This window comes from Microtus pennsylvanicus, chromosome 6 (assembly GCF_037038515.1).
Source record: "Microtus pennsylvanicus isolate mMicPen1 chromosome 6, mMicPen1.hap1, whole genome shotgun sequence".
In the NCBI taxonomy this organism is placed as follows: domain Eukaryota; kingdom Metazoa; phylum Chordata; class Mammalia; order Rodentia; family Cricetidae; genus Microtus; species Microtus pennsylvanicus.
The window spans coordinates 120,624,676-120,637,611 of record NC_134584.1 but is presented as its reverse complement, the minus strand read 5'-3'; the positions used below and the strand labels follow the sequence as shown (position 1 = coordinate 120,637,611).

General features: G+C 49.7%; 1 protein-coding gene and 1 non-coding gene across 3 annotated transcripts in view; both read left to right on the top strand.

The window, feature by feature from the left end:
- Positions 1 to 7,673: 7,673 nt before the first annotated feature.
- Positions 7,674 to 7,746, top strand: Trnam-cau (transfer RNA methionine (anticodon CAU)). Its single transcript has one exon. It is a non-coding gene; the product is annotated as a tRNA-Met (tRNA).
- A 434-nt stretch (positions 7,747 to 8,180) lies between these two features.
- The window catches only part of Fbxo31 (F-box protein 31), a 31,588-nt gene continuing 26,832 nt past the window's right edge, over positions 8,181 to 12,936 (top strand). Inside the window, exon 1 of one of the 2 annotated variants that reach the window (XM_075977483.1) lies at positions 8,181 to 8,549. In XM_075977483.1, the coding sequence (XP_075833598.1) occupies positions 8,252 to 8,549 (298 nt within the window). In that variant the 5' untranslated portion in view covers positions 8,181 to 8,251. The remainder of the gene's footprint in view (positions 8,550 to 12,936) is intronic. The other variant, XM_075977482.1, reaches the window with a different exon arrangement.

Genomic DNA, 12,936 nt, shown 5'->3' with positions numbered 1-12,936 from the left:
CCCTGATCCGCCTCGGGAAGTCCAGGAGGACGGTTCTGTCTGGAGACCTTTACCTCAGCTGTCCCTTCACTGACAGACACTTTCACCTCAGCTGACCCCTGAGAGGCTTTTATCACAGGGCTGTCCCCGCCTCGACTCCTGCGGGGCAGAGCCTGGACCTGCCCACTAATCAGCCATGGCTGCCTAGGTCAGTCTGTGCTACACCCCAGACCTCTTCCTTTAACTTTGGAAACATCTTTCTTCACGTGCCGTTTGTCAGAGGGATTGCCTTGTACCTCAAAGGGAACAGGAAGCATTCAAAGCATATTATTGAGGAAAATCTCGGAGGGCCAGTCCTTCTTGTTTGTTTGCACTGTTGCTTGCTTGTGGGTGGTTGTTTCCTATGAAGCTGCTGCCCTGAGACCCAAGAAGCCAGACTAAAAATTAAAATGAAAGCCAGGCCTGGTGACACGAGGTATGTCATCCTAGCGCCCTGGCAACTGAAGCAGGAGTATCAAAAGTTCTAGGCCAAGTTGGGCACGGTGCAGAGACCTTTAATCCCAGCACCCAGAAGAGAGGCAGTCTGAGCTCTGTGAGTCTGAGGCAGCCTGTTCTATGTAGCAAGTTCTTACGTAGTGAGAACCTGTCTCAAAAAAGGGGTGAGGTAGGATGGGACTGGTGGGGGACTCAGGCTGCTCTTGATGAGGACCGGGGTTTGCTTCCCAGCACCCATATGGCGGCTGAACTCTAGGGGATCTGACCCCCTATTTGGCGGCTGAACTCTAGGGGATCTGACCCCCTATTCAGGCCTCCTCAGGCATCAGGACCTACATGGTACACATACATACACACAGGCAAACATTCATCCATATGAAATAAAAAAATCTTTGTGTTTGTTTGAGTTATTTTTGTTGTTATTGTTTTGTTTTTTGAAGAGAGGGTTTCTTTGTGTGACTGCCCCTGGCTGTCCTGGAACTAGCTCTGAACTCAGAGATCAATCAGCCTGCTTCTGCCTCCTGAGTTCCTGGACGAAAACTGTAAATCACCCAGCCCCACCCATCGTAGCCCTATCTCAAAAGATAACAAACAAACCAGTAAACAGAAAAAGAATGGACTCGCCCGAGCTAAAATCTAGGTCCAAACTTAGATTAAAACTAGGAAGAGCTGGGTGTGGTGGCCCACACCCATAGTCCAGCTCCCAGGAGGCAGAGGCAGGCAGATCTAGACCACCACCCAGCTTATATCTATTATTGATGGATGCGTTCTCCAGCCTTTCTCTAGCTGTAAAACCCACCTCCTGCACCTGGCTCGGGAAAATACAGTCTGGAGTCCTGACTTGTGCAATGAATTGTTGCCTTGACTTCAGGCAAATTAAAACCTTCTGCATTCCAGGAAATGTAGCCAGGTGATACAGTGTTCCCAGTCTCTGCAAGACCCTGAGTTTGAGCCCTAAGATACAAGAAAAATCTTCAAGTTGTAGCTTTGCTCTCTGACAAAGGAGGGGCTGCTTGTTTTTCTGGGTATTTATGACAGTAAGCCTTCCCTGCTGAAGCTTTCCTGACTCAAATGCTACTGTGTATATGTAAGAAATGATTTTTCTTTTGTTGTTTATCTTTTTACTTATTTACTTATTTTTTTGGACCCTGCAATGGTGATGCTTGTGTCTTTAATCCCATCACTTGGGAGGCAGAAGTGGGTGGATCTCTTGACTTTGAGGCCAACCAGGGCTAAACAGAGAAACTGGTGTCAGGGAACACACACACACATACAGAGGAGGAGAAAAAAAAAAAGAAAACCAAATGGACTTTTTGTGTTGCTGAACTGCAGAAAATACAACAAGAAAAGGAAATGTCTTTTCTGGCTTATGGCAATGGGGGAAGGGAAAGATGTTTGCCTGCCCCGAGGAAACCCAAGCCTCTTACTTATCAACAAAGGGTTGCAGAAGGGATGGCCAGGGTTGTTCTTTTGTCTTTGCAGTGCTGAAGTCTACACTTTTGGAAGCTGCTTTAATACCACCCCAAGTTCTCAATGCCATGTGAACCTAGACTCATACATCCCAACATGATCTCGCCTCCCCCAGGAGAATGGCAGTTTATACTCACCGAGTATGGATTCTATTCAGAGCGGGCTCATTTTCCTTTACACACAAACACAAGAATCAGACTCGTGGAAATTTGTAAACAGGTGTGTGCCTGAGTAGACATGAGTCACCTAGGAAATGCCAGTTTACCTGAGTCTGTTTGGTTTTCTTTAGTAGTGCAAGGAACTGAGTCAGGCCTGGCACACACTCAGCAAGTGAGCCCAGCTTCCAAAATACCCTAGGTTCCAGTCCCAGTCAAACTCAGACAAAAGATGCTTATATGATACATAGGGTATGACTTATTTTGAATAGCCACTTATGTGTGTCTTTTTTTTTTTTGTTTGTTTGTTTTGTTTTTTCGAGACAGGATTTCTCTTTGGCTTTGGAGCCTGTCCTGGAACTAGCTATTGTAAACCAGGCTAGCCTTGAACTCACAGAGATCTGCCTGCCTCTGCCTCCCAAGTGCTAGGATTAAAGGTGTGTGCCACCACCGCCCAGCTATTTGTATCATTTTTATCCAAATGTATTTCTGTATACCATGTGTGGGCAGTGGAGAGGCCGGCATTGGATCCTTTGGACTGGAGTTACAGACCGTTGTGAACCCAGGTCCTCTGGATGCTCTAAACCCCTGCGACATCGCTCCGCCCCCCTCCCCCTCAGTATTATTTACTTTCAGCAATATGATTTTCCCTCCGAGTCAGTCCATATACACTGGAAAAGTAAGAACACAACGTTTCTACAGACTCATTGTTTACTCAGAGAATTTTCTGGTGCTTTTAAATTTAATGCCTGCACTCTGGAGGCCCAGGCCGGAAGATCTTTGTGGGTTCCAGGCCACCCTGGTATACAACAATGAGCCCTTTTCTAAAAATACAAAGTAAAAACAGGTGTATCAACCAAACTGCTCCTTCTAGAACCCAGGCGGTGGCACTTTGGGACCTCACTGGAAACCGACACCCGTTTCCAACGACGAGCCTAGGCTGAAACCTGAGCACTCCGGAACGCAGGAAAGCCAGGACACCAGAAGACGGGAGGACACTTCCGCCCTGAGCACAGAGCCGGGGTGCCACACTCAACATGGAGAGCGCAGGGGCCCCAGGCATGTACAGAGCTTAGGGTCCTGCGCACGCGCCGTCCCGCCCCTATCGCTCTCTGATTGGAAAAAGCCGCCCATCAACTTTGTTGTCTGGAAATCTATTGGCCAGCTGCGCAGTCACTCTCAGCCTCACCTGCTCTTTAGAACAAGTAAACAAGAATTGCTCAAGAACGCCGCGGGGAGCAGGGCGGTCTGTTGATCCGCGTGCGGCGCGGACAGCGGCCTCGGGGAGACCTCTGGGCCACTGGGACGGGTTTGCGTAGTCGCTCTGTCCGTTGTCGCCGTGGGCCGTTCAGGCTTGCAAGGTCTTAGTCGTGCCTTGGCCCCGTCCTGGCGCCTGGTGGGGGCCTTTCGCGCACTTTCCACCACCCTGCACTTGGCTTCTGACTCCTGGCACTGACGAACAGATGCTTTCCGCTACTGTTTACGTTTTATTAACATTTCTCAGGGCTGGCCTGGAACTCTCCTCCGGCTGCCTCAGCCTTCTGACATTACAGGCGTGAGCCATGTTTACCCAAAGTCAACACTTTTTTTAGTATTTATTTATTTAATTTATTTTTTTAAGTTTCTTTGTAGTCCAGGCTGGTCTCGAATTTAGAGATCTGCCTGCCTCGGGATTAAAGGTGTGTGCCACCACCTGGCAAAGTCTACGTTTTTTGCTTGTTTTTTTCAGACTTGGTTTGGCGTAGTTGTGTCTGGTGGCGGGCAGCTCTACACAACCTTGCAACCTCTGCGTTCTGCCCTTCGGTCTTACCCTTCCCTCTGCTTTCCTTTAGGAGTCTCCTCCCCTCACGGTGCCCTTTCCACTTTTATGTCCTCGACCACATACACACGTTGAAACCTAGGATCCGCTTAGGAGAGAAAATGTGTTATTCGTCTTTCTGGATTTGACTTATGTTACTTAGTAGAATCATCTCCATCCAGTTCCATCCATTTTCTTGCAGATATTGTAACTTCGTTAATCTTTATAGCTAAATAGAATTTCCTTATGTATACACGCATTTTCCACACCCATTCTTCGGGTTTCTGTCTCATGGCTCTTGTAAACAGAGCCAGCTGCGGTGAACACTGTAAGTATCTCTGGCACGTGGACTTTGGAGTCCTTCAGGTTTGCGCCCAGGAGTGGCATGGCTTGATGGTTCCAATTGTAGATTTTTTGGAACCTTGATACTGATTTCCGTAGCATCTGTACCAGTTTCCATTTCCCATAGCACTGCAGGGTCCCACCATTTTCTTTCCAATGTGCCGCTTTTTATATGAAGGTTTGTAAAAGAACTTGGTTATTATGTGCAGTAGAGAGTACATACATTCTATGTACTAGTTAATTTTCACCTGTGCGTATCAAACGCTCAAGCAAAACAAAATGTGTTTGTGTTCCATGAAACATAATCTTGCATGTTCATCAGCATCCCACGCTGCACTGGAAGCCTGAGCTGGCTTCCCAAAACACCACCTTTGGGATTGCATCATCCTCCTTGGTTCTGGCTGCATCTCCTGTTTCATCGGCTCAGACTCCGTTCTGGCTTGAGCCTTCCTTCCACGCCTTTGTGCCTCTTGGTCTCTGCTTCCTGGCAGGTCTTTGCTTTCCTATCCTTGTGTATGTCATTGCCTGGCACCGCTCTCAGCGTCCTGGCTAAATTAGTACTTAACAAGTACCTCAAGTAGCTGCCTCTTCTTTCCAGAACAGTCTACCTCTTGTGCTTTTCTCCTAGCTAGCTTCATTTCCTTATACATGTACATATTCTTTGTAACTTTTCCTCCGTAGTTTTTGTTTTGTTTTGTTTTTGACAGGGTCTTGTTGCGGATCTCTGGCTGAAACTGATTGCTCTGTGGATCAGATTGGCCTCGAACCCACAGAGTTCTGCCTCTGCCCTCAGAGTGCTGGGATTAAAGTTGTGTGCCATTTCTGAAGTCTCACCTGTTTTCGGTGATATTTTGGTGTTGGGGATTGAATTGAGGGCCTGCGCACTTCTTGTAACCACAAATGCTGCTTCCCCAAAGATCCTTTCTCTGAGCAGAAACAACGCTGTCCTCCGACTAACAGTTACGTGTTACATGTGCTGTGTAGATCTGTGTCTGTCTAATGTTTTCCAGTTGTAGAGTTTCAGAAGTAGACATAGATACATTTATTCTTATAAAGTGGAAAACTTGGCCAAATTATTTTATGTTTTAATAAGCGCTCAGTTCCTCTAGGGAAGGTTTGCTATATTAATCCCTTTCTGCCCAGCTCCTGTTATTGACATTGTGGGTTGATAGATTTGCTTACTGTCTTTCTTGAGATAGGCCATCACCTGCAGCCCAGTGAGTTGCCTGCCTCAACTTCTGTTATGGGTGTGGGCTCACTTAGAGATTAGCATTGACCATGAATAAATTTTTTTAATTATTATTATTCAATTATTAGATTTAATTTATTTAATCAATTCACTCTGTACACCAGGCTGGCCTGGAACTCAGAGATCCACCTGCCTCTGCCTCCTAAGTGCTGGAATTAAAGGCGTGTGCTACCACTGCCCTGTCCATGAATAAATTTTAATAAGAGGACGCTTTTTATTTCTGACACCTGGACTGATTGGGGTCAGTTCTGCACTTCAGAGCATTCCCAAACTGCAGCACCTAGCCATACCAGCCCAGGGCCTATAAAGGCAAAACCCTAAGATGACATGGATTCTGCCTATCTGTAGGCAGGGTCTAATTTTAACACATAAAGGAGCAGTGTAAGCAAGTTTGATTACAAAGCAGAAGTAGCCAGATGGCTCAGTGGTTAAGAGCACCGGCTGCTAGGGTACAGCCTGTACCAGCTAGGGGCTTACATGATAGAAGCTTTTTTTTTCTTTCCCTTTTTGGTCTTTCAAGCATTAATTCTAAACTCTAAATGTAATGTTACCCACCCCACTTCCACGGCGCTGGGATTCGAGGAGCCTGCCACCAGGGCTGGCTTTGTTGTACCAGAGCTAGTATGGTACTTTGGAATGGAAAGACGCACAAAGCAGTGGCGCCCAGTCTGGTGAGGCGGCTACAAAAGCTGATGCAACCACCAGTCCCTCGGGTTCTGGCTCAGCCTGTGTTCCTCATTCCTCAGCATGACACCTTGTTAGTTTTCATTTTGCGTACTCAGAGGGTAAATATGCATTTCCCCACGTGCTGGTTGCCACATCCAAACGGTGTTTATAATAAACAGGACCTTTGCTCTGGAATAAAGCCTGTCCCCTGAGGGACAACATAGGGTACTTCCTAGAAGGTGTGGTTTCGAGGCTGGGGAGAAGCCTGTGGGGTCCAGGCAGATTGGGAACTGCGTTTTCTGGGAGGTCACCCCTGCTCCCTCTCACCAGGGCAGCCAATGCAGAGGTGGGCAGGGATGGAGGTGAGACAGAAGCTAGCTAGGGCTAGAATGTGAGGAGATGGTGACCTGGTGAGGTCAGTTTGGTCAGTGGATGTTTTCCAGTTAAGTGAGAGACGCAGCAACATGCTGGTGTTTATGTGTTACCGAGCAAAGGAACAGCATCTAGGAAGCATGCTGGCAGGAGGAATCCCCGCTCAGTGAAGGTTGTGAGTCCTGGGTACCAGAGGCTGAGTTAGGACACACAGCTCACTGTTGCTCCGTCGTCTCACTGAAGGCTCCTAGACATAAAGCCCATGAAATGATGGATCTGAGGAGGTTTAGCCTGGGCCTCGGCCACACACGAACACGGAGCTTAACTTTCCCACAAGCCTTCACACACCAGAACCAGAGCAGTGTGTGCTCAGCTGCACTCTTACACAATGCTAATATTATTATGTAACTCAAGTTTATCTATTTATTTTTTGGCATGAAATCTTGCTGTGTAGCTCAGGATGTCCTAAAAGTCCTCATCCTCCTGCCTCAGCTTCTGAAGGTCTGGGATTACATGCCACCAAGTGGAGCCCTTGGTTAATGTTATTATTAATCATTTAACCAATGAATTAGATAATATTTGTTTGCTTGTTGAAGGTAGTTTATTGAGTGGACTACAAAGGGGCACACAGGTCAGTAATAACTAAAGCCTCACGTTGGCTTTTTTTTTTTTTACATTGGCTTTTTATGAGACAGGGTCTCATGTATCCCAGGCTTGCCTCAAAAATCACTAAGTTAGTCAAGGATGACCTTAAATTTCTGATCCTTCTGCCTCGATCCTCCAATCCCAAATTGGGATTAGAGAGTACCATGCAAATGACTAATCTTAATAATTAAAAAAAAAAAGGTAATATAGTCTCTAGGGTCATGAAGTGGAGAGAGCTGCGGAGGATAGACCTTTCCAGAGATGGAGGTTTCTAGATGCCTTGTGCTGTGTAGGAAAACGTGAGCTGGAGCGCAGCTTGGGGACACCTGAAATTCCCACCACACTGAGCACCAGACCTCTTTGCGACCGAGGTGCAACCTGGGCAAGTCGTTTAGACGTGGCGTTGTTGCTAGGCGACAGTAACCTTGATCCCCTTTGCCAGATCTTGCTCACAGCGACGCCGCCTGTGCAAAGGTCCTGGCTGAGAGTCGGTTGCTAGGGAGCCTCGTTAGCGCAGTAGGTAGCGCGTCAGTCTCATAATCTGAAGGTCGTGAGTTCGATCCTCACACGGGGCATCCTGCATCATTTTGTTTGGGGCCTTCGTAGCAGGTGGCGTCAGTGTTGGGAGGATTGTGATCATTTTTAGGGGCTGGGCATTCCGGGCTTGAACCCAGCGACCTCTTTTAGCGAGCAACAGCGCTTCAGAGGCGTGGGGAGGTGCGGGGCGGGGAGGAGGGCAAACGCTCGGGGGCGGAGCCTGGCAGTAGGGCGTGGCCGCATCCGTAGGCGAGAGCAGTAGAGAGGGTGTGGCCACACACAGGGAGGGGCGGGGTCTATCTGCTCGAGGGTCCGGTCGAAGCGTCTGGGGGGAGGGCCAGAGGGAGGGCAAACCCACGTCTAGGGGCGGAACCTATCGCCCTCGCGGGGCCGAGGGAAGCTCCGCGGGTGGGGCTTTGTTGGAGGGCGTGGCCACGTTTTGGGTGGAGCTTGAGGCTCCGGCAGGCCCGGCTAGGGTCGTTTCGCCTACGCAGAGCGCTGTGCGTGCACGGTCGCGTGCGCGCGTCCGCGGTGGTAGCGGGCATGGCGGTGTGCGCTCGGCTCTGCGGCGTGGGCCCCGCGCGTGGGTGCCGCCGCCGCCAGCAGCGCCGCGGCCCGGCCGAGACGGCAGCGGCGGACAGTGAGGCGGACACGGACCCCGAGGAGGAACGTATCGAGGCGGGGCCGGCGCGCTGCTCCCTGCTGGAGCTCCCGCCCGAGCTGCTGGTGGAGATCTTCGCCTCGCTGCCCGGCACCGACCTGCCCAGCCTGGCGCAGGTCTGCAGCAGGTTCCGCCGCATCCTGCACACCGACACTATCTGGAGACGGCGCTGCCGCGAGGGTGAGCTTCGAAGACATCCCATATCCCGGGCATTCGGCCGAGATAGGAGCATGGTGCAGAGTGCAAACCAGGCCTGGCTGCAGAGTGAGACTCTTGTCTTAGAAAACTAGCCAATTAACAGGCCTGGGCTGCAGAGTGAGACCCTGTGTTTAAAAATCCCACCCCACCAACCAACCAAACAATAAAAGAAACCCAAGCCTAACCAGCCTATCTGTCAGCCCACCCATCCAGTGCATTACCGCAAGAACGAGGACGCAAAAGCTGCCAGGGTCTCTTTTGGAAGGCCTTCCTTCCATATGCGTACAGCAGCACGGTACGCGCTCAGCCTGAGTGGTTTGTTACTGCATGTCCTAGAGCCTTCCTGGTGGAGAGAGCTTCAGGGATTCCGCTGCCTGCATGCTACATGGGCTTAGTCCCGTGACCGTGGGCTTCAGCGTTTTTTGTCTTCTGGCCACAGTACTCTGAAGACTGCTTTGTGCATTTTGTAGACATTCAGGGGATTTGCATTTAATTTCGGGAACCCCTGAGGTGATCTTCTTGGGCTTGCACCTCTCAAAGTGGGATTGTGGGATGGCAGGCTGGGCGAGAAAAGCAGTTTCCTTTTTTTCCTCCCCAGTGGCAGAGTTCTTTTTACCTTTGCTGTGTAATTTCTTGGTTGACACCAGAGTTCTGGCCTTGGCTCCACTTACCCACTGTGTGGTGTTGGGCAGATTACCCCAAGTTTGAGTGGGAGCATTTGGTGGCAGGTGCCTCTCCTGAGGGGTGACGGAAAGAAGCATGCCAAACCCTCAGTCCTGAGCGTGGCAGTTTGGCATGTCTGTTGGCCTATGTGTAATGTCCTGTTTATCTTTTGTCTTATTTTCTCTTTGGAGGCCTGTTTTTGCCTAGAAAGTTTGTGAGACTCCTCAGTAGTCTATGTAACCTTTAGTCACATAGGAACAAGTGAAGTTTGTTTTCACTTTCTGAGTGCTGCCTTTTCTTTTTATACATGGCTTCTTTGATTTAGTATTGATATTGTGTTGTGTGGCGGGTTTGTGAGTGGGGCATGTGTGTTTGTGGAGATTGGAGGGCAGCTCCTTTCTCTACGGCGGTGGTTCTCAGCCTTCTTAACGCTGTGACCCTTTAATACAGTTCCTCATGTTGTGGTGACCCCCAGCAGTTATTTTCGTTGCTGCTTCATAACTGTAATTTTGCTACGGTTATGAATCGTAATGTAAACATCTGAGTTTTCCGATGGATTTGGATGAGCCCCGTGCTAGGGTTGTTTGACCCCTAGGTTGAGAACCTCTGCTCTGTGGGCTCAGGGGATGGGCAGCAGGTGCTTTTGCCCGATGAGTTGACTGCTCTTTCATCCGATGTTCAGTGTGTACACTGTGACACTCAGTTCCCTCCAGAGTGCTCCCTGTCCGCCAGCTGAGCCTGTGCTGGCCTTTGGGGGAACTGTAGGAGATGTGGGTAGGTCATTGCTAAGATCAGAATCACAGACTTTTGGTTAAACTAGACATTTCAAAGGGATGTGCCAGTCATGCTAACTGACCCGGAGCTTGGGACACGCTCTGAGAGCTGTGGATAAATGTGCTGTGTCCCATTGCCAGTATGGAAAGCAGTGGCAGTTTGGGAGGGTCTCTTCAGTGCTCCCTGCCCCCACTGTTGCAGCTCTTTGGCAGCTCTTTGGGACTCCAGAGCTGTGACCAGAGAATAAACCATCTAACTACAGTAAAATTCCAATTTTGAGAAATTAAAGGCCTGAGAACTGAAAGTCTCCAGAGTGCTGGTGTTACAGGTGTGAGCTACCTACCACATCTAGCACTAACATTTAAATTTTTTTTTTTACTATTTTTATTTGTGTATATGTGTGTGTTTGTGTATGGGGTATGTGCATGTGGCTGCAGGTACCTACTGGTTCCAGAAGAGGATATAAGATCCCTTGAGGCTGGAGTTACAAATGCTTGTGAACCTCTCCATGTGGATGCTGGGAGCTAAACTCAGGTGCCCTGTGAGACCAGTATGTGCTCCTAACCGCCAGGCAGTCTCTCCAGCCCTGCATTGCAACATTTTTTTCCCCTTTTATTTGTGAGTTTTAACCAGTTTATCAGGAGGGATTTCTGTTGCAGGTGGTCTCTGACGCTCTAAGGTGCCGAGTTTGGCCTGTGACTGTGCTGTCTGGGTTCCTGGCAGCCTTTTGTGGGATGAGATCTCCCAGTGCAGACCAGACTGGCTTTGAACTCTCCAGTCTCCTGCTTCATCCATGCACACACTGGGTACAGGCGCTGGGTGCTGTGTGGGCTCGGTGCACCTGGCTGTTCAGCAGGTGAATGCTAATCCATGCAGGTGAGGGGCGGGTTGGCTGCCAGGCCTGGATTTGTGGCTCTCCGAGGCAGTCTGTGTGTGTGTGTGTGTGTGTGTCTGTGTCTCTGTGTGTGTAACTTCCTGGGGAACTGCTGTGTGTGAGACATTCTTGCCCTTACTTCTTTGAGCCCCTGAGCATCTTCTTTCCAAAAATTAAGTTGGTTTTGGTGAAGAGCTGCGCCTGTCCCCGCCCCTTGAGCAGGCCTGGGTCCTCCCAACACTGCAGTTGCCTGGCAGGGTTGAGATGTTGGCCCAGGAAAGTGGGTGAGGCTGGTTGTAGTGGGATTTATTGTTTCTGAGACTTGGGCCATGACCGACAGTCAAGGTGTGGACCAAACATGGTGCTTTAATACATTTTTCAGTGGGGCTTGGTGGCCAGGCTTGCAATCCCAGCTCTCAAGAAGCTGCAGTAGACGGATCAAAAACTCAAGGCCTGTTTGGGCTTTATTAGACTGAGTTCCAGGCTAGCTCTTGTCTCAGAATAAAAGGTAGAGAGAGCCTGGGGTGAAGCTCAGGGGATGAATACTGGCCTAGCATGTATGAGTCGCTGGGTTTCATTCTGTAACTGTTGAAAATTAACAAAGACAACAAAAAAGCCAAACTCTCTCTACGAGGGTAGGGTGTTCTGGGCCTGGGAGACAGCAGAAACCTGGGATGACATCGTCCTCCATGTTTAGACTGTTGCTAACACAGTGAGCTCCTCAGAGTCCCCCGTTAATGACACATGCAGGTGCTGTCCTTTGTCCCTCTGCTGCGGTGACACACATGTCAGGTTGTAGAGTGACTTGGGGCAGCCGAGCCCCATTGCAATTGTTCCTGGGCAGGTCAACGTGTGCCTCCTGGTAGCCAGCTCTGTCCTGCCTCTAGGGCTTGTGCCGAGGGCGGTGATGCTGTCTCCAGAGGAGAGGGACAGAGCCGAGTACCCAGCCACCTGGGCATAAACACTTTTTTTGATGCGTCACCCCCTTGGCCATGGGCCACTTGCAGCTATGTCATGTGGGAAGGGCTCTAATGAGTCCTGGTCTCCAGAGCACCTAGGGCTGGAGCCCGTCCTTGCCTGGCAGGCGTCTGTGGTTAATGCTTCCTCCAGACAGGCTGCTGGTCAGTTTCATATCTTGTGGCTGGATGTGGCTCCTGAAGCCAGCCCAGGGCTACTGACTTTCAACATTTCAGGCCCTGGTTCCAGATCAAACTGTTCATGCAGGGACTGGCAAGATGGCTTTGTCAGTAAAATCATCGGCTGCCAATGATGATTTGTTCAATCGCTGATCCCACCTGGTGGAAGGAGCAAACGGATTCCACAGAGGCTCCTGCATGTATACAAATATAAGAAAATGTGACAATTTAAAAGATGGAATTCAAAACAAGGAAACAGTTAAAATTCTCTTTCCCTGTCGGCACCTTACTAGGACTGTAGGGCAGGCACCCTTGGTTCCCACTGTGATGCCGCTGTGGTCCTGTGCAGTGTTGTGATTGGAGTCTGCCACGGGCTTGCTCATCATGCCCCTCACTGTCTGACCCGATGGTGGCAGAGAGGAGAAGCCAGTGCCCCTCCTCTCCCAGCTTGACTGTCAGTCTGAGTGCTGTGATGTCGTTAAGTCACTGAGCTTAGAGTTGCTGTCTTAAGAGGATGTCTGGAATTGGTTTAAAAATTTTTTTCCCTAGTTTTTGGAGACAGGGTTTCTCTGTGTAACAACCTTGACTGTACTAGAACTCACTCTGTACACCAGGCTGGCCTCCAACTCACAGAGATCGGCCTGCCTCTGCCTTCTGAGTGCTGGGATTAAAGGCGTGCGCACCACTGCCCAGCTGGTTTAGGAATATTTAATGTCCAGTGGACAGTTGAGCTCACGCATCAGAGAAACAGACGGTCCAGGAAACAGGGCAGAAGGCCCAGAGTTGAGAGTCACCTCCCCACAATCCCACAGCTCCCTGCTTGAGGAAACGCTTACACGTTCTTGTTTTAGGCTGGCTGGCTTGTTCCTTGTGAGGCAAGGTTGTGCTCTGTAGCCCAGGCTGTCCTCATATTGGACAGATC